General features: G+C 39.3%; 1 protein-coding gene across 2 annotated transcripts in view; it reads right to left on the reverse strand.

Moving 5' to 3' along the window:
* The window catches only part of LOC107795926 (DExH-box ATP-dependent RNA helicase DExH3-like), a 53,489-nt gene extending 40,391 nt beyond the window's left edge, over positions 1-13,098 (reverse strand). Inside the window, exons 1-10 of one of the 2 annotated variants that reach the window (XM_016618630.2) lie at positions 12,539-12,669; positions 10,771-10,897; positions 9,988-10,142; positions 9,810-9,897; positions 9,287-9,523; positions 7,258-7,353; positions 6,481-6,669; positions 6,158-6,317; positions 5,943-6,073; positions 5,173-5,343 (exon numbers count right to left, since the gene is read on the reverse strand). In XM_016618630.2, the coding sequence (XP_016474116.1) occupies positions 5,173-5,343; positions 5,943-6,073; positions 6,158-6,317; positions 6,481-6,669; positions 7,258-7,353; positions 9,287-9,523; positions 9,810-9,897; positions 9,988-10,142; positions 10,771-10,897; positions 12,539-12,660 (1,476 nt within the window). In that variant the 5' untranslated portion in view covers positions 12,661-12,669. Of the gene's footprint in view, positions 1-5,172; positions 5,344-5,942; positions 6,074-6,157; positions 6,318-6,480; positions 6,670-7,257; positions 7,354-9,286; positions 9,524-9,809; positions 9,898-9,987; positions 10,143-10,770; positions 10,898-12,538 lie in introns of both variants that reach the window. The other variant, XM_016618629.2, reaches the window with a different exon arrangement.
* Between the last annotated feature and the right edge of the window lie 8,977 nt (positions 13,099-22,075).

Genomic DNA, 22,075 nt, shown 5'->3' on the forward strand with positions numbered 1-22,075 from the left:
AAATAAAGAAGAGGGAGACAAAAGACAATAAGGAAAAAAGGGAGAAAAAGTAGCATCAAATAGTAACAATCAGGGAGCAACAATTTCCCGTAAAGGGGTAGAAAAAGTAGCATCAAATAGTAACAATCAGGGAGCAACAATTTCCAGTAGCAATTTTAAAAAAGAATGGACGTGGTTGCTAAGCACCAGATATACTAACAAACTAGAAGAAAGTATAGCATCTAACCAACAAGAATGAAATTACTTGAGAGAGAAAGAACACAATGGGAGGAAACACATATATTGCAATAGATAGCAGTAGAAATTATGCTTAACTTGTCCTAGAGAAGTTCAACAAAAGATTTAATATGCTTCAATCGTATAATATAAATTGGTTTTCAACAAAACTAACTATACAGCATATCTCTAGGATTTCCTCACATAATGGTAACTGGTTAAAGTCTTTTTCTATAAGTGACATAAAAGAAAAGAATGTTCAAGTAGCACATAATATATACAAAAAGGAGCAGTCACTCTTTAAAAATTCAAGATTCTATGCAGGAAATTAAGTTGCTTAGATCTCCAACATATTTCGTTTTTCAATTCTCCCATAACTTGAACCCTCTCTTTCCCAACCAGGTAATGAATACGCAACAGCTAAGGCCCTATTTATGCAGTTTAAGACTGAATTAGTAAGACCACCAACAACAAAAACAACAAAAACAAACCCAGTGAAATCCCACAAGTGGGGTCTGGGGAGGCTAGTGTGTACGCAGACCTTACCCCTACCTTATGAAGATAGAGAGGTTGTTTCCGGTAGACCCTAGGCTTAAGAGCAGAAAAGGAAGCAATAAACAAACAATAGCATCAACAAGGTAATAGGATGGAAGCAAATGGCATAGTATGTAATAACAAAGATCTAGGAATACGAAAATTCAAGAATAGTGCCAATACTACCGGTAAGAATGACACACCCCGTAATAACAAGGAACTAGGAATAGGAAAAAATAAGACAAGTACTAATATTGCTGGTGAGACTAAGAGAAACTCTCGACTACCTGTCAACCCACAACCCTAATTCTTGACTTCCACACCTTTCTATCGAGGGTCATGTCCTCGGTAAGCGAATTAGTAAGACCAACCTAATAAGTAAAAAATTTCAGTATATGCATCACAGAAGTCAAGAAAATTCTCTGCCGAGTGGGATGAAAGTCTGAGGAATATCAGGCAATCCATGCTTCCAAGAGTATCCTCAGACCATGCCCCCATATTACTACAAAGTGGGGAGTGGGAGAACACAAAATCATATTTCAAATTTGAAAACTGGTGGATGGGGACAGAGGGCTTCAGGGATAGAATAGCTACTTAGTGGCATTCTTTTGTTCTACAAGGAAGACCAGATTTTATCCTTGCTCAAAAACTCATATTAGTGAAAGATAAACTGAGAGAATGGAGGTCAGAACAAGGGGAAAATTTGGAGGTTTTGAAAACCATTTGCTTGAATAAAATTCTTGAACTTGATATAGCAAAAGATTCCAGGGATCTCTCAAAAGATGAATTGTTGCAGAAGGCTAGTCTAACAATGGAGTTGGAGGAGATTGCTAAAAATGAGGAGCTATCTCGGAGAAAAAAATCAAGAGTCCAATGGTTAAAGCAGGGGGATAGAAATACCATGTATTTTCAGAGGATTGCTAATGCTCATAGAAGGTTTAATAACACTGATAAGCTTAACATCAATGGGACACAGGTTGAGGACATTAATGCTATTAAGGGTGAGATTTTAGCTTTCTATCAATCCTTTTATGCTGAATCTGAAGCTTGGAGGCAACAGCTCAAACTGCCCTAACTGTCGTAGAACCAGTGAGGCAGAGGAACAATGGCTACAGAGGGAGTTTGCAGAGCAAGAAATCCTTGAGGCTTAAAGGCTTGTGGTACAGACAAAGCCCCGGATCCAGATGGTTACTCCATGGGTTTCATTATCCCGTGCTGGGATGTGATCAAAGAAGATGTTTTGCATACTTTTCGAAATTTTCATTCACAGGAATTTTTTGAGAAAAGTTTTAATGCTACTTATGCAGCTTAAATTCATAAGAAGGTTGGGTCTGTAGACTTGAAGGATTACAGACCTATAAGTCTTATACGTAGTGTATATAAGATCATATCAGAAGTGCTGACAGAAGACTGAAGACAGTGATTCACAAGCTGCTTGACCCTCAAAAAATGGCCTTCATCAAAGGCAGGCACATCATGGATGTTGCTTTAATAGCAAATGAGTGTGATTCTAGAATAAAAGGAGGAAGGGATTCTAGGCAAACTAGACATGAAAAAGGCACATGATTATACCAATTGGGATTATATTCTGAAAACTCTGAAGAATATGGGTTTTAGAAATAAATGGATTAGGTGGATAGGTTTCTGCATCAGCAATGCTAAGTTCTCTATCTTGGTTAATGGATCTTCGGAGGGGTTCTTTCTTCGCAGAGAGGGTTAAGGCAAGGAGACCCTCTATCTCCTTTTCTTTTTATAATTGCAACAGAAGGGTTGAATAGTATGATCAAGAAGGCAAATCAAGAGGGGTGGATAAGGGGTTTCAAGGTGGTGAATAATGACAGAAGCAACTTCGAAATTACTCATCTTCTTTATGTTGATGACTCCTTGATTTTCTGTTAAGCTGAAGAAGAGCAAGTCAGACATATGAGGTTGACCGTTCCAATTATTGAAGCAGTTTCAGGATTACTGTTAACTGAAGCAAGTCCCAGATGTATACAGTTAATAAGGTCACCAAGACTCAGAGATATGCTGCGGTTTTAGGTTGTCAAGTGCGGAACCTTCCAACTACATACTTGGGGATGCCATTGGGAGCAAAATAAATCCCATGAGATATGGAATGGAGTATCGGAGAGATGTGAAAAGAAACTTACCACATGGAAAAGTAGCTATCTCTCTTTGGGGGAAGGATTACTTTAGTCAAATGTGTTTTGGAATCCTTCCTACTTATACAATGTCTTTGTTCCCAATACCAGTAAAAGTTGAGAAAAAGATGGATGCTTTAAGGAGAGATTCATATGGCAAGGGAACAAGGAGAAAAAGGTTTACCATCTGGTGAAATAGAGTGCCCATCAACAGCAAGAAGGAGGGAGGCCTGGGAATCAGAAAGTGAGACAACATAATAAGAGTTCACTTACGAAGTGGCTGTGGAGATTTTCCCTGGAGGAACAAGCTTTGTGGAAGAAGGTAATTAGTGAAAAATATGGCGCAGATAGGTTGTGGTGTACAAGTGGTGTTTCTGGTGCTTATGGGGTAAGTGTTTGGAAGTCTATAAGATGCTTATGGTCAGATTTGTTCAGTAATGTCAGAATTAAAGTTAAAATGGACCTCTGAAAGAAACTTTTTCAGACATTTTCAACTTAGTGCAGCAACCTCAAGCTACTGTGGCTGAGACATGGAGCTTGCAGGGTTGGAATGTGACCTTCAGAAGGTTCCTCAATGACTAGGAGGTTATTAGAGTGACTGAATTCTTCAGATTCCTGGATAGCTTCAAAGGGGTTGTAGAGGAAGAGGACAGAATAGTATGGGAGAGAGATAGCAGGGGAATTTATATTGTGAAGTCAGCTTATAGTTTTTAAAATTGCTCTAGACGACCACACAATGGGCCGTGGAACTGGAAGCACATCTGGAAGGTCAAGATACCTTTTAAAGTGGCATGCTTTTGTTGGCTAGTGGTTAAAGAGGCTGTTCTGACCCATGATAGTTTGATAAGGATAGAATGCAACTATGCTCTAAATGTTTTGTGTGTGGCAATGAGATTAAAACAAATAGCCACCTCTTTTTGTAAAGTGACCAGCAAGTTGTGGTATTTATTCATGAGTATGAAAGGATTAAACTGGACAGTACCCAGGACAACTGCAGAAATGGTAGCATGCTGGAACGATCCAGGTATCCAACTGAGGCAGAAGAAATGGTGGAGCATTGTCCCAGCTTATATTTGGTGGACAATATGGATGGAAAGGAACTCTAGATACTTTAAGAAAGATTTAGTTCTGAAAAGAAGATCAAGATGAACTGTATATTTTTGTTTCACTTTTGGTATAAAGAAGTCCTTGTAAAAGATGTAGAGTCTATAGTGGACATCATTGGGGCCTTGTAACTACCACAAGACTATGTTTTTGCTCTTTTGGGGGGTCTTGTAACTTTCTGTAATCTCTTAGCACAATCTTTGTGATCAGGGTTACTTTATCTTATATATAAAATATGTTACCTTCTCAAAGAAAGTCATGCAAACACATCTGAACACCCACATTAGTACATTATGCTATCAGATCATGTTGGCTCCTAATGAAAATGAAAAACATTATGCATCTCGTAACTAGCCAAAATGAACTGTTTCTTCTCCCCCTTCTCTTTACCTTCTAGTAAGTGCACCTAGGACTTGAGATGTTTGTAGATTTCAACTTAAATTGATCATTTGGGAGTAAAATGGGTGTAAAAAGGGGGCTTTCTTTAGATGAATCAAATGCCTCTCTACATATGCAAGAACTAGAAAAATCCAAGAGACCTTTTTTCTTTAATTTTGATAAGTAAACTCCAAAAGGTTCTCTTCTAACCAGAATCCAAAAGGTGAATTCTCTATCCAGATTAATAGGGGAGAGCTGATCCACTCTAAATTGCCACTTAGCAGAGAGCACAGCTGAGTAAATGGGACAGAAGTGATGGAGAACAGCGGGCAAAGTCAATTCTGCGAAGTTACTTTTCACAGTTTTGTTTTAACGGTCTAGGGAATGGTATTAGCTTCCCTCAAGGACTTCACTTTCTAGCATATGAAGAACATATAATTTCCATCTTAATTTATGATCTTGTTCGATCATCTATGGGAAACTCTGATTTACAATGAACAAGATCAAACTTCAGTTGAGTCACTCTGTCTTCATAATTTCCAAATTTCGAGATCAAAGAAAAATCACGACTTTTCTTCCTCTTAGATGTTCATAACTAGAGAAGGACATCAAAAGAAAATAAAAAGACAATCAGAAAACGAGCACTGGAAAGAAGAATAGAGGAACAAAGTTGTGAAAAATACGATGAAGAAAGAAGCTGAAACCTAACAAAAATTGAATAAAAAAGAAAATATATAACTAGCAAATAAAAAAGTACATCATCTCATCTATAGAACACAACTGCAAATAGAATAATAACCTCAACAAGAGCAGTTATCTGATTTTTCTTTTTGCGAGGTGCTAACTGTTTTTGTGTTTTCCACATCTTCTCCTGACCATAATCATCAATTTGGTTGAACGAAGTCAACTTATACCCTGTTATTTCCAGCAAATCTTCCAGAAAATGCGCTCTTACAGGATATGTGAAGCCCTAGATCATACAAAATGCAACCAGTCAAAATGTTAACATACTGTGTCAAATAAGCCAGCAAAGTTCAACAACCAAAACCCTGGTTTAACAAAACAAATATAGAAAGATTAACAGTCATTCTGGGACAAAAAGTCAACATATTATGACCTTAATTGATAAAATAATATTACATGACAAAGGAACGAAATGAAAAATAAATCACAAGTAAAGCTAAAATTATACAAATATTTTCTGTTAATACTGTGGATCAACAAGCAATAGACTAACACCTTGCATGTATGCACCCTTCTAAAGGCATAAAATTCAAAAGCTCACTCTTCTCAAATCTGGATTGAGAAATTCTGCAAACGGAACATGTAGGGGAAACATAGAGTATTGGGTTTTAGATCGCAACCTATGTTGCGCGGACTCTCCAAAATGATGCCGCACCCGTGTCGGATCCTCCAAAAATACACTATTTTTGGAGGATCCGACACGCACCCGGCAAAATTTTCGGAGAGTCCAAGCAACATAGAAAAGGACTACTATCATCTAATATAGTGCACAAACACCAATAAAATGTATAAATTCAACAAAGTGGGATCCAAGTTGCAGCTTACTGGGATATGAATCATTGGAGCCCCTCCAAAGTAACTGGAAAATAATTCAGCATTAAGAGTAGCACTCATCAAAATCAATCTCAAATCTGGGCGTCGTGGAAGAAGATCCTTCAACACAATCAACAGGAAGTCTGATAAAGAATGAGAAGTAGATAATCAAAGCATTGAAAATACTTTCATAAGAAAACCAAAGACCAAATTGCTAATTCATGTACCTTCATTCATGCCTCGCTCATGAATCTCATCAACGAAAACATGGGTTATACCATCAAGATTGCGGTCACTGAGAAGACGACGAAGCAAAATACCACTCGTGCAAAATAGTAAATGTGTATTTTTTCCTTTCACCCCTTCTAATCGTACTTTGTAGCCCACCTACCAAAAATAGTCTGTGAAGAACAGCAACTAAAATAAAGAAGTTTCCAAAACATATTGTAACATCATCTTAACTTTGGGACTGCCTCATCCAGTGAAAGCTTAAACCAAAGCTGGAAAAAAAAAAAAAAAAAATTCAGTGCAAAGAGGAATAGTAGCATACTGAGTCACCAAGAGGTTCTCCCCTCTCTGTAGACACTCTTTCTGCAACCGCCAAAGCAGATATTCTTCGAGGCTGTGTACAAATTATGCTACAAAATGCTCCACGGCCAGATTCTATTTCTGACTCTAGAATGTACTGTGGCAGTTGAGTGGTCTTACCACATCCTGTCTCGCCAGAAATTACTACCACCTGTTGTAATAATCATAAGAAAACTTAGTTGACATAAATCAAGTTAGCATGTCAGAATCAATTTTCAGTTCCTTAAATTTCTACTCTTCAATTCACAAACTTATAGAATCCCTACATGTCTAATAGTTATTAAACTGTGTTATCTTCTCTTTTTATCCCAATGCTACAATAGGTTTAGGCGCTACGAACTGCAATATGTCCTAGTCTGCTCCCTGGACATCCTCAATATACTCCATATACTAGAGAACCAAAGCCAGTTAAATGCAATGGGTTACCTGTATGAAGTGCTTAAGCAAATCATATAGTTACTAAGGGTCTTGAGTCTCTTGACTGTGCAAATAGGAGAGCAAAAGCGTAATACATCCTTTGAATGAAGTTCTTTAGTTCAAGACCAAAAATGACTATGAATTGCAAGAGAACCTTCAAAAGCATTTTAACCTTAAGCACGATCACATATTTCATGATAAAGGACTAGTGCCATATTATTAAGAATAAAGAAGGTCATTGACTCGGGCAACATATCTGTCATATGCAATCACCATAAAAGCATTGGACGGAGAAAGAATCACAAATTCATCAGAGTATGACCTGATTACGTGCAATTGCTTGGAGCAACCTTTCCTTTTCCTTAAATGCAGGAAGAGATTTCCGGAATTCTAGCATTTTGTTGCCATCAGGAGATTCCTGTGCAAAATAAAATCCAACAAAAACTTATTCATGGAATATGTATCCAACAAAGTTCGTTGATGCTGATATGGGAGAAGGGAAAAAAGAGGACGAAACAATGAGTTGAACATACAAAGATAGCTTCTTAAGCACTCTATTTTGATTAGATAAAAAGCTCCCAGTGCAAATAAATTCTCTACATTCACCTCAGCAATATAGAGTGCTAACTGTTGCAGGCCATATGGAGACTTATCAAACCACTCTGAGCATAAATATTTCTTCTTGGTTCAAAAGTCCTTAGACTTGCTATCTAGTCCCAAATTTGGTTAAGAGATCAGCTAAAGAAGCAGAGTTGCTTGCTTATTTCATATTAGAATGTCAATATGATACAAGATGAAGAAATGTGCAGCTATACTGAGGTTTGAAATAGTTGTCCTGTGTCCTTGTAATCTCATACTAACTGTCAGGTACCTGATGTCACTTGGCTTAGGTGATTACTAATACTTTCAACTAGTACAAGTATGATATACCAGTCAAATTAACTACGTAATCATGTCCTAGCACTGTCACATAAAACGGGATGAAAAGGTAACACATATGAAGACTTGTCAAACTAGACGACCCGTTTATTTATAAAATAAAAAACCAAAGTAAACTGGAATCTAATTAGTCCAGAATGATACAAATTCGTGAACAATTCCAGCTACTTAAAAAATTAAAAAGTAACAGATAAATATGAAATTATAGACACTAAAATATGCTCAAAAACAACAACATACCCAGTATTATCCCACTCTGTGGGGTCTGGTAAAATATGCTCAAAAACGTATAACAAAAATTAATAGATTCTTATGAAAAGCCAAGTTCAATTTCAGCATATACCGCTTAAATTATCTATTTTCTAAGCCTGACGAACCTCGAGTTTTTATCCCTTCTAAATTCATTCTAACTATCTTAAAAATCAAATGTAGAAAGAAGATGGACCTTGGGCATAACTCGCCCCAAAAGTTAGTTCATGAAATGAGGAGTGCTCAATACCATCTAAGGAGATACTAACTCACTCCCTCAACCGATCTGGGATACATAACACCCCGGACATCTGGAGCGAGGATAACACAACATGGCGGCCGAACATTTGGTAACAACATAAGCTTTTAGATGAGATGGTAACACACTTCTACATGGTATCACAGCCTTTGTGTTAAAATTCTAGTTGCGCAATCACCAGCCACGCTAGGGTGGAAAAAAAGATCGTCATTGAGCTGTCCGACTGTCCTGGATTTGAGTCTTACCGCCACCCATTATCAAAAAATAATTTCAACGTACTTGGCGCATCAAAAAGATTAAGACTCATACGTGAGGAGGCATGTTGAAGGCATAATTGAATAAATAAAAGAACGCTCTCTCTAACAGCTTAATCTTTTAGATGAGATGGTCACACACTTTTCCAAAATGATGATAGAAGATCTCTTACAACTATGAGAAGCATAAAATTAGGCCGTTTGAATCAACAAGAAGGATAAACTAAACCATTAAGCAATGTAAAAGCAACAAATCTAAGGAACTCATGCATTGGCACATCAACATGGATTAACCAAGAACATGTTAGCATGGATAAAGGTGAAATATGATCTATAGGAGGGAGGACAGTGATAAATCTATCAAAAGTCGCAACAACATGTCACAACAAACTGAGAACAAATCTGAAAAGATGACTTTAGAAGTCATAGAGTGAAATTAATCTGGGAACAACTGATGATATGCCCACACTTTTCTAAGCTTTGTTCTTTAGAAGTTTCTTAGTGTTCACTATTGTAAGCCAACATCCCTTATCTTTTAATTTAAGGTCAGGAGCAGAGAGTGAGACATGCATTTGGAACAGAGAAATTTTCTCCACAAATATAAAGAAACATAATAAAAACAAAACAAAAAAAAGAACACGGAAAGATACCTGCCAAGCCCTCTGCATATTACGCATGCGTAAGCTCCGCCTCTGAAGAACCTTCTCCATGACAGAGCCATCTAAGAATGAATCTGGATTTTCATCCAAGTTCGCATCTTCAACCATATCAGAGGAGTTTGTTCCATCTAAAATGTTGTCAGCTTTTCCACTAATGAGCTGTGTTCTATCAATATGCTCCTGAAGCAAGCCTTCTACTCTCCTTTGCAAACTTAGTGGGATTACTACCTGCATCAAGGCCAATCAAAAATTCAAGTTCTGCTTTCTAAAATCAAGAACATATCTAGAGTATCTGTTGAGCCGTAAGAAATCTGGCGAGGACACATTCAGATAACCACACCTCAATGCCATTGTTGTCTCTCCAGTTTATTCTTTTGTTTAACACAAAATTAAAACCGCATCCATTTATGCCAACTTAAAAGTCCTTTGCTCAAATTGTTATTGTCTATATATTCAAACCATCACCAAAATGCAGCAGAGAGAAATAATTGTACCGGTAGGAGGCAACTCGTACCTCTCTTTGAGGCCGCTTATCATCAAGATCGGGTCTATAATTTGGAAGAGGAACCTTGCTCACCACTACAACTTTTCCATAAATTTCACTGCAAGATGCAAAAAGAAGCGAGTAATAAAGCACAAGCACATGATAACAAATAAAGTGGGAGAAATCACCAAAAAATACTCTTCCCTACCTATAGAGACCCATCCTTTTGGCAAGGTTAGATATCTGCTCATAGTCTCTTCTATCCCTCTTATCTCTGGATACAACTTCTTGGTTCTTTTCATTACGCAGCAGCAGACTAAGTTTCCATTTCCACTCGTCTATATTGGCCACTGATGATGAAGCCTGTCATAGAATCTCAAAGTCCATAAGTAAAGCTTTAACTGATAAATCATTCATACCAAAAATATTTTACACAGAAAATATGCACGTGATTTACTAAAAAGATTAAAAGAAAAGCCGACATGTAAAAGATGAAATAGATCAATATTATTCTTTTCTTACAATTTCTTGGCCCTTTTCATTTGAGCAAACCCAAGTAGAAACCAATGGTCGTTGGCCACTGACAACAACACCCACCATCAAGCCCTTCAACAGCCATTGAATCCCTAAATGAAGTCCATATCTACATTCTAAGCCAACTCACAACTACTCTTTTCCATGTATCTTTTGTAAATTGAACAGGCAAATATGCACACCAATTGTCAACTATCATTGATATCGTTTTTAGCAGAACATGAAAATAAAACATTTTTTGGATAAAGAAATAAAATTTTACTAATGTTTGGGCAAAAACAAGCCGGTATACAAGAGGTATACCAAAACTATCCTTCAACTCATTCGCTCCACCTCTCTTGGGAATAAGAGCAATACATGAATCATTAAGGCTTCTTTCAAAATATTCCTAGCTGTGAAACTCTGGTAAAATCAAACTTGACATTGCCCCAACAGATCTTTTCGATAGGTAACGCACCACCAGTTTTTGTAGAATTTCATAGTGAAGCCATACGAACGCTGGAACTTTATCCCCATAGTAGAATTTGATCACTGCCAAAATTTCCTCCTCATCAAAAGGTCTTTGCATCATTGTACCTCCTCTTCTGAAATAGAAGGTAGACTTAACAAAGATGGACTCTAGATTGAAAGGGCAGTATCCAGGGATCCTTTGCAAGCTAGATATTGAGAAGGCATATGATCATGTTAATTGGAACTTTCTTCTAAAAATGCTAAAGGATATGGGTTTTGGTGCAAAATGGATTAAGTGGATCTCTTTTTGTATTAAAACTGTAAAATTTTCCATTCTTGTCAATGCCTCCCCACAAGGATTTTTTGCATCAGAGAGAGGTCTTAGACAAGGAGATCCATTGGGATGTATGGATTCTCGAGAAGAGAGGAGTCGTGGTGGTCCCCGTAAAAACTTCGTTCGAGGAATGGGCCAGGATGAATCGAAAAAGAAATCTTTATTGGTTCTACCTTGCATCAAATAGGGAGGATAGTAGCTTGGAGATCACATATTTGTTGTATGCTGACGATTCACTGGTGTTTTGTGAAGCTAAGGTTAAGCAACTAAGACATCTAAGGCTCATTTTGGTTGTCTTTGAAGCGGTCTCAGGGTTGCATGTGAACCGGAGGAAAAGTATGTTGTTCCCGATCAAGGAAGTCCAAAACATTCAAGTATTAGCTACAATATTGGATTGCCAGGTGGGATCACTGCCAACCACTTACATGGGTTTGGCATTAGGTTCTAAGAATAAATCCCAGGAAATATGGAATGCTGTGGTAGAAAAATGTGAAAAGAGACTTGCAACTTGGAAGAGTCAATATTTATCTCTGGGAGGTAGAGTGGTTTTGGTGAATTCTGTTTTGGATGCATTTCCAACATATGTCATGTCCTTATTTCCTATTCCAGTTAAGGTGAGAAAAAGAATAAATGCAGCAAGGAGAAATTTTATCCGGCAGGGCAATAGAGACAAGAGAGTCATTCACTTAGTTAACTGGGACTCACTCATTACCAGCAAAAGAGAGTCATTCACTTAGTTAACTGGGACTCACTCAGGGATCTAACACATCACAGCAGCCTAATATTGGCTAGGGTCGCTAGGCTCAAGTAATAGCAACTGAAACAATCCTTGTCCCAAGCACACCAGCCAAGTGGTATCATCAAAAGTAAAGGACAACTTGAAAAGAGAAAAATGTGAAAAACGTTGAAACCTCCCCCCACCCCGCACCAATCAAATTTCGACCAGAAAATGAAAAGTCAAAAATTTCAAGAGAATGATATTGTAAGTGTTTCCTTTCACACTAAAGGTTTCACAACTGAAAAGAACTCAAAGCTCCCAGCTTAAACAAGACCTAAGCTAAAAGTAATTTTTCTGAAGAGTCCACACAACACAGCTACCCCTTGCTTGCTTGGCCCAACCAAGAAAAAAAGGACAATTGGGAAGTATTAATATTAAAAACATTGTTAATTCCAAATCAACTTGTCAAACAACAATTAGCACTTCAATTTAGTTATTATTTTGTTATTATTACATATTATTACAAATAACTAAAACAGTAAGCATCTAAATCCATATATAGCATTTAATTTCCCAAAAATAAGCCAAAATGAAACTCAACACATAGAATAAGATAAGCACACACATTCAATGATTCTCGGAGACATAGAACTTAACATTAAAGCCTACTCCTATTTTATTATCCCAAAGAAAAGAAGTTTAAAATAACTAAAATGAAATTACCGGATGATTTTCGTAGTCGCATTCATATTCATCGTCGGAGAATTGCTCCAACGCGGCGGTAGCAGGGTATCTACAAAACCCACGCTGCTGTCCCAACCAACGAAAATTCGAATCCGGTACATAATAAACCTTACTTATATCACTGCCTATCAAAATTCGCCGGTGGCAAGCCGCGAATATATTCCGGTTTGAATTGGAAGAGAGTAGATTAGAGAGAAGTGCAGAGCAAGTAGAAGAATAAGAAGACCTCCGTTTTGTGCATGCTAAGAGACACCCTACTCTTGAATGCATTTTATGTGTTCGATAAAAGGAGCTTGAAAAGGGCTATGATCATTGATGTGCTTTAGTTTCAAACCTTCTCTTGTCTGGGGAAGGAAAGAAGGTGATAGTGTGCCCAAGAAGATGGTAGCTCCGATAGCACAGAGGCGGTGGTGAAGGATAGTGGAGTGGCGTGGTGAGTAAAATTATGGGAGGAGTCCAGCGAGCAGCGAACGGGCGTTTAAGTGGGCACAGAAAGTATGCGAGAAATAGTATTACGTCGTAGGGCCCGTTTGGAAGGCAACCTTTGTAATGGAGTTTGGGTGTAATAAGTTTGACCTATTTGTCTCGAAAAATAATTACTTGTTCCACATGAAATTGAATATAATTGAGGTGGGATTCTTGCACCTTACCTAAGGTTGTGACGACCGGACCTGTCGTTTTGAGTTTTATCATCTCGTTCGGTGATTTAAGGTCTTAAGTAGCTTCATATTATTTACTACGGCTTGCGTGTATGGTCGATTTTGGTTTTCGAGCGATTTGGGATTGAGTTGGAAGAATGATTCTTATTTTAGAAGCTTTAAGTTGGAAGAGTTGACCAACTTTGACTTTTGCGTATTTGATCTCGGATCGGAGTTTTGATGGTTTCGCTAGATCCGGATGGTGATTTTGGAATTAAGTGTATGCTGAAATTGGATTCGGAGATTCCTAGGTTGATTTGGCACTTTTTGGCGAAAGTTGGCAATTAAAGGTTTAGAATTTTTCTAAGTTTGACCATGGTTTGACTTTATGGCTATCGGGTTCGGATTTTGATTTGGGGCTTGGAATAGGTCTGTCTTGTCATTTGGAACATGTCTGCAAATTTTGGTGTCATTCCGAGTTGGTTTGATAGGAATCAGATACATGGTTGTGTTTCTAGCAATTCTTGAAGTTCATTGTGATTTTCATGTATTTTGGTGTCTGATTCGTAGTTTCAGATGTTATCTTAGTGTTTTGATCGTACTAGCGAGTTCGTATGATGTTTATGCACGCACATGTGGAGCCCCGGGGGCTCGGATGAGTTTCGGACGCGTTCCGGAGAGTTTTGTGCAAGGTTCATTTTTGTTGGTGTGTTGTCCTCGCATTTGCGAGATATTTCTCGCTTTTGCGAAGTAAGCTGGGGACTGGGGAGATTGCATTTGTGAACAATTTGATCGCATTTGCGATGGCACTTGGGCAGGGAGATTAACGCATTTGAACAAAGTTGTCGCTTTTGTGAAGGTGCCAAAGTTCGCAATTGCGAATAATATGTCGCTTTTGCGACATTTTAAGGTCTGCTCAGGGGTCGCTTTTGCGATCCTTTTTTCGCTTTTGCGATCCTTTTTTCGCATTTGCGAACCCGGGTTGCAAATGCGACATATGCAGCTTGTTTATAGCTGGGTATTTCGAGACTTAACTTCATTTATCATATTTTTTAGCCCTAAACTCAGTGGGAGGCGATTTTGAGGAGAGATTTTCATACACAATCATTGGGTAAGTGATTTTAACTCAATTTTTGATTATATAACATGATTATTTATGAGATTTTACATCTAAATCATGAGATTTGAAGAGCATTTTTGGAGATTTTTTACTATGTTTGAAAAAAATAAAAATTTGATGTTTGAGAGTAGAATTGGACTCGAATTTGAAAACTAAACACATATTTGGACTCGTGAGGCTATGGGTAGTCAAGATCTATCATTGGACTCGGGTTTTGACCAGGGCGACCCCGGGTTTGACTTTTGGGTAATTGTGTAAAGATCTTAACTTTGTTAATTGAAAGTGAATTCTTTTGCATTATTTGCTGTTATTAAGTCATTTTTTGGTAGATTTGAGTCGAGCGGAGGTGACTTTTAAAGGAAAAATATTTTTAGAGTATTGATTGAGGGCTTTTGGGGTAAGTATCTTGCCTAACCTTGTGGGGGAGACTTTCCCGTAGGATTTGGTCTAACTGCTTATTTGTTGTACTATGTGAATGACTTGTACATAAGGTGACGAGTGTGTACACGGGCGTATATGTGTTGGTTATGACCGGATTGACTCAAAGTTGCTCTTATTGCCTTGTTTTGATTGTGAAATCGATACACTACATGTTTCCTATTGTGATGATTACTTGAGTTCATATTCCATGTTACAGATCATATTTTAGGATTGTACTTCCTTAATTGGCCAAGTTGGGCGTTTATGGAATTTTTGCTATTTGGATTACCTGAATCCATGTTATATGTTGAACACTCATCTGTTTTTCCTTATTGATTGTCATTGTGCACTATGTTAGCAGATTTGTGAGTTGATGTCTTGATGACAATTGTTAGTATGTTGTTGTTGTGATTTTTGGCACCCGTGGGCTTGTTGAGCGGATTGTCGTGGTGTTTGCACGAGTTTTCTACCGTTTTACTGTTATTATTGATATTGCACATGCGGCGAGACAAGGCGGTCTCTCTCTCTCTCTCTCTCTCTCTCTCTCTCTCTATATATATATATATATATATATATATATATATATCGAGTTTGCGCATATGGCAAGACAAGGTTGGATAATTATTGATGCGCGTGTGGCGAGACAAGGCGGGCATTTACTTTATTGTTGTACATGCGGCGAGACAGGGGGCTATGTGGGGATGATATGTGATGGCTCGGGGGCATTTATTGATGAGGTTTGTGTAGTGTTATGACTTCTTATGTGTGTCATGCATTTTCACGTATTTTGTTATGTTGTTTCCAATGTGCTTATCTGTGTCTCTGTCATTTACTTGATGATTTGGTTGCCAAAGTAAATTCACCTACGTAGAGTTGTTATCTCATATTCTTTGAAGTTGTTGGTAACATAACGGAATGAAATAAAAAGGAAGTTGTTCCTATGCATTACTTTATTTGATTCTTGATAAATTTCTCTTGAACGTATTATTGATAAGTGACATGAGTTGTGATATAAATTGTTGTCACGACCCAAACTTCTCTTCGTAGGATGTCGTGACGGCACCTAGTCTCTAAGATTAGGTAAGCCTAACACTTACTAAGTAAACAGAAGAATTCGACCATCAAATGAAAAATACGAGATAAAAATCTTATACAAATTATAATTCCCAAAACCGATAGTACAAGTCATAAGCTCTGCTGAGTTTGCTACAAAAAACCTCTAAATACAATTGTTTCAAAATAGAGATAAACAGTGCAAGTACAATAACAAAAGGTGACTCCGACGCCTGTGAACGCTGCAACATGTTTACCTTGAGTCTTCACAGCAAGATCCGTACAGCTAGCTAGCGATCGACTGACTCCGAATTATCTGGATCTGCACAAAAATGTGCAAAAGTGTAGTATGAGTACACCACAGCAGTACCCAGTAAGTATCAAGACTAATCTCAGTGGAGTAGTGACGAGGGCAGTCAAGACACCTACTGGACTAGATAACCTGAACAAGTATAGGCATAAAACTAACATAATATGATATCTCTACAGAACTACGCATAATGACAATAATAATACGGTGCTTGCAGTAGGAAATAGAAGCAACAATTTGCAGTGGAACACCTCAAGTAATAACACAGTAGAGTAAGCTGGACACAGTTTAAATTCGGTGAAAAACAAATAAAGGAAAGACAAGTATCAACGTGATAAGAATAACCACTTTCGCACCAGGTTTATTCAATAATCCCCACGAAGTACCAAACCTCAAGACTCACATATATGACAAGTAGACGGAGTACGTACAAATGATCGGTAACATCAGTGTTCATCTTCTTAAACCGATAGGGTGATAAAGTACGTGTATGCTTGTGCAAGTGTTCTATCACAGTTCGGCCAATGAATAAGAGTAGAGAAAATGAATGGCACATAAGGAACGATCCCCACAATTGCACCAAGTAAAACTCACACAGGTTAGACACGCCACTACACAAATATCAACAACAACAAGGCCCCCAAGCCATCACAAGTCATCACAAATAAATCCCCGACATAGACCACCTTGTCTCGCCACGTGCGCAATAATAAAGTAAATGCCCGACTTGTCTCGCTGCACGCGCATAATAATATTCCCACCTTGTCTCGCTACATGCGCAATAATAAAGTAAATGCCCGCCTTGTCTCGCCGCACGCGCATAATAATATTCCCACCTTGTCTCGCCACATGCACAAAACCACATATATAGCCCGTCTTGTCACGCTGTATGTGCATATATCAATAGTAACAACAGCACGGCAAAAACCTCGTGCAAACACCCGAACAAAACTTCCCAACAATATCACGTTCCAAAAACACAACATCACAATAGCATTGACTTTCACAACATGTTCCCATATTCCACAACAATTCATCTAAACAGTGTCAATACCACAACCGCGCATAGCCCTTGGCTCAACAAACTAAGTACAACCGCAACAACAACAACAATAGCATGAGAATACGACAAGTAAATCAACTCAAGAGCTTTAGATCACAAAGAAGCGGTAGATCGAGCTCACAAGGAATAAACACAATAGGAACTACTAGTTTCAATAAGAATAGCTCAACAATGGAGAGATGATATGTAACAAATGATTCCACAAAAGTACAATCCGATATCAAGGGAGATAACATGAGTCAATAATTCCAAATAAGGATGAGGCCACTACGATCAAGGATGACTAGCTTCATTTAGGGTTGAGCAGTTACGAAAAAGGTACAACAAATTCAATTAAGGATAAGCAATTAGGAAAGGATAGCATGGCAATCAAAGAGACAACAACTTCAGTTAAGGCACACAAGAGTCAAATAGGCAATAAGGGTTGAACATGAAGCAATTAATTTCAATTACGACACGTAGAGGTGAAACTAGTAAATAGGGAACTTAACATAACAAAACAACTTCATATCTAATGAACATAAGAACCTAAAAGCCCTAAAAGGTTAACTTTTCACAAATAAGCCTGAGCATGTACTCGTCACTTCGCATACACGGACTTCACATGACACAATTAGCACCAAAGACTCAATACCTAAGGGGTAGTTTCCTCCCCCCCCCCCTACAAAGTTAGGCAAGATACTTACCTCAAATCACGCTCAATCGGTCAATTAGAAGGCCTTTCCCTCGATTTTCCAGCTCCGAACGGCTCGAATCTAGCCAAAACAATTCCACACTATAAATATAACTATAGGAAACTGATTCAAATAATGAAATAATAATCTTAGTTAAAAATTGAAAAATCGCTCAAAAAAGTCGACTCGGGCCCGCATCTCGGAACCCGACCAAAATTATAAAAACCAAACACCCATTCGATAACGAGTCCAACTATGCAAGAATTACCAAAATTATAACAAATCGACCTCCAAATCTTAAATTTCTGTTTTTGAAGAGTTTTACAAAAATCTCATTTTCTTCTATTAAAGCTCGAATTAAATGATGAATATAACCGCAGATTTATGAAATATAATCACTTTCGGATATAGGATACTTACCCAAGTCGAAGTCGTGAAGAAATCCTCAAAATCGCCCAAGAATCGAGCTCCAAAAATCCCAATCGAAAATGAAGAAATGACCATTTTTTGGTCCTTATGTTTCTGCCCAGTTTTCGCTTTTGCGTACAAATTTGCGCTTCTGCGAAGCCGCTTTTGGGAGACAAATCTCGCTTCTGCGAAAGACCACTGTCAGCTAAAGCCTCGCACCTGCGGACATGGTTCCGCTTCTACACAACTGCAGGTGCGACTAGAGTTGTGCTTTTGCGCTACTGTCCGTTTCTGCGTCTCCTTCACCCGCTTCTGCGATCACGCAGGTGCGGAAAATTCTTCGCACCTGCGACCTCTGTCCAGTCCAGCCATCCTCGCTTCTGCGATGCAAGGCGTCGCTTCTGCGGTCAAACCTCCGCAGAAGTGATTGCACCAGCAATCAAAATTCCAGCATTTCCTTAAGTCCAAAAATCGATCTGTTAACCATCCGAAATCCACCCGAGGCCCTCGGGACCTTAACCAAATATACCAACACGTCCCAAAATACAATTCAAACTTAGTAAAGGCCTCAAAATGCATTAAACAATGTCGAAACTATGAATCGCACCTCGAATCGGATTTATGAAATTTCGAATATTCCAACTTCTAAAACCCCTGCTGAAACACATCAAATCTACCTGGAACGACGTCAAATTTTGCTTGCAAGTTCCAAATGACATAACGGAGCTAATACAACTCTCGAAATTGCATTACGAACCCAATATCACCAAAGTCAACTCTCGGTGAAACCCCTCAACCTTCCAAAAGCTTCAACTTTCTAATTTTCGCCGAACTGCTTCAAATTACCTTGCGGACTTCCAAATCCAAATCCGGACGTATGCCTAAGTCCGAAATCATCATACGAAGCTATTGAAATCATCAAAACTTCATTCCGGAGTCGTTTGCTCAAAAGTCAAACTCTGGTCAACTCTTTTCATTTAAGCTTCAAAACAAGAATTGTTGTGTCAATTAAGTTCTGAATCTTCCAAAAACCAAACTCGACCGCACACGCAAGTCAGAGTACATATTACGAAGTTGCTCGGGACCTTAAGCTGCTGAACGGGACATTAATTCTCAAAACGACAAGTCAGGTCGTTACATTCTCCCCCTCTTAAACAAACGTTTGTCCTCGAACGTGCCAAGAATCGTCCAAAAGTCATCAAATCACTGAATGTATTTATCCTACATACACCCGCGGGTGACCCCTCGTCACCCCATTCCACATAAGCCCGACGACACCATCTCAACTGACATTTGCCCTTTGCACCAATATCAATAAGCCTTAGAACCAAAATTTTCACCATCCGATCATTTCCAAAAGACCTGATTTCCGCATCAACACACGGTACCAACCTCAACCAGATGCGACAACTTATGCCTATGCCCACAAGGTGCGACCACTCGACGTAATACATCACACATATGCCCATAACAACATCTCTGATCACCATAGCTGCCCGTAATTAGCCCCAGTTCCAGCAATTAGCCTCATATCCGATAGAACCCTGTTTCAAACCTTCACAAGACTGACAACGATGCAATAAACATGAAGACATCATGACTATTCACTTAAATCAACATATTACATCTAACGCCACCAGGGCATACACCCGCAAGTTAAAACCCAATAAGTACAATGCGAATATGACTGAATATGCAAAGAGAAACACACGAAAGAACTATCAAACAAGCCCGACATGTACTACTCCCTATCAATACCATTCTATGAATCAATTTAACAAGGAAGAATCAATGTATATAAACAAATCACAAGGATCTCATCCTAATATAACTCCACCGCGGCACGCAACCTGATTTAAACATATCAAATCACATAAAGATGCAAGGATCCTATCCTCAGCTCTGAATTGCAGGTAGCGTACACATCATACCAACGGAAACATTCCACTAATTCAATTCCGCCGACAAAATTCACAACACATACTGAACTCTCACACCGGTAGAGCATCCAAGTCACAAATCGTAACCCATCACCCAGAAATCACATCAAAACTACCGAAATGAGGAACAAAAAGTCACTCAAAATCTCATAACTCTCAATAATGAATAAAAAAAAACGGTAGACACGGGCTACCACTATAGAATCTCCCAGCAGGGATAAACACATAAGTTGAGTACTAATTCACGAAACTCACTCACGTGTGAAGCAAAATAGGAGGACTCAACCCGATAAGCAGAACCGAAATAAAATGCGAATGATACTCCTCTATAACAAATCGCGAAATTATACCTGTACAACATCATCTAGTGCAGTGGCCTCAGGCCTACTGTAGGAAACATATCAACGGGTCAGGCCTCCCCCTCTTGGGCGCCCTCTACTCGCCTGACTTGTACCCCAAGTTGACGGTGCAGGGATATCGGCAGTTGAAACCGAACTCATAACCTGAATACCCCGTTGTGACACATTTGTCTAGAGTCTAGGACAATCTCTCACCATATGGCTGGTATCTCTACACTCAAAGCAAACCTCTACTGACGTGGTTGTGGAAACTATGCGGTACGGGTACTCTGAGACCCATGGGTACCTGAAACACCATGCGAAGCCTAAAGTGCAAACTGAACTGGCTGACCCACAAAACTTCAACCATGACGTACCCTACCTCCAAAATAAGGACCAATAGGTCTCTCCGATCTACGAGACCTCTTAGACTCCCTGTCTCTCTCTCCTAACCCCGCATGTTCTCACTCTCCTAGTCTCGTTTGTCCTCTCTCTCCTGGCCCCGCTTATCCTCTCTCTCCTGGCCCCGCTTGTCCTCTCTCTCCTGGTCCCACATGCCCTCTAATCGGTGGGCGATCTCTACCACCTGCTGAAATGGAATGTCTGACTCCAACTCCCAAGCCATGCTGAACCGGATATCATGTCTGAGCCCTTCAATGAATCTACAGACTCGCTCTCTAACTATAGTGACCAAAGCAGGTGCATGTCTAGACAAATCACTGAATCTAACGGCATACTTTGACACGGACATAGTGCCCTGGCGCAGCTGCTCAAACTCCGCGCGTCATGCATCCCAGAGGATCAGAGGAACAAACTCTCTCAGGAACTTCTCTAAAAACTGAACCCATGAAAGTGAAGCTGTATCGGCCGGGCTACCCAACTCATATGCTCGCCACCACTGATATGCCGCTCCCTTAAGCTGGAACGTAGTAAAAGCAACCCACTCGTCTCCACAATACCCATAGTGCAGAGAATGCAATGGCACTCCTCTAGAAAACCCTGTGCACCCTTTGAAGCCAAACCACTGAAGGTAGGAGGGTCATACTTTTGAACCTTGAGAGTCTAAGCTGTTCTTCCTAATATGCTACGGCCCTAACCATGGGCTGAACTAGGACCACAGGCTGAGTCGCCATGACACCTGGAACCTGACCAATGTGGACTCGCTACTCTGGAGTACGGGCGGCAGGAGTCTGAGTCCCTCCCCCAATTTGCGAAGTAGATGGTGCAACTGGAATCAACCTCTCCTAAGCTAATATACCATACATGCTCATGAACTGTGCTAAAGTCTCCTGGAGTCCGGTGGTAACAACATGCGCCTCCGATGCCCGTCCCCCAACATGAACTACTGGCGACTCGTCAACTGCTGCTTTGACAGGTGCTTTAGATGTAGCATGTGCTCCTCCTCGTCCCTTGCCTCTGCCTCTGCCCCTAGCAACACCTGCTTCGGGGGCAGCATCATCAGTAACTGCAGCTCATGTCCTCACTATCTGTAAGAGAATAGAATGATAAAAATCAAACACCGGGATCAATAAACTCGCACGATAGGAAATGA

The sequence above is a fragment of the Nicotiana tabacum genome, chromosome 19 (genome assembly GCF_000715075.1).
Source record: "Nicotiana tabacum cultivar K326 chromosome 19, ASM71507v2, whole genome shotgun sequence".
Classification (NCBI taxonomy): domain Eukaryota; kingdom Viridiplantae; phylum Streptophyta; class Magnoliopsida; order Solanales; family Solanaceae; genus Nicotiana; species Nicotiana tabacum.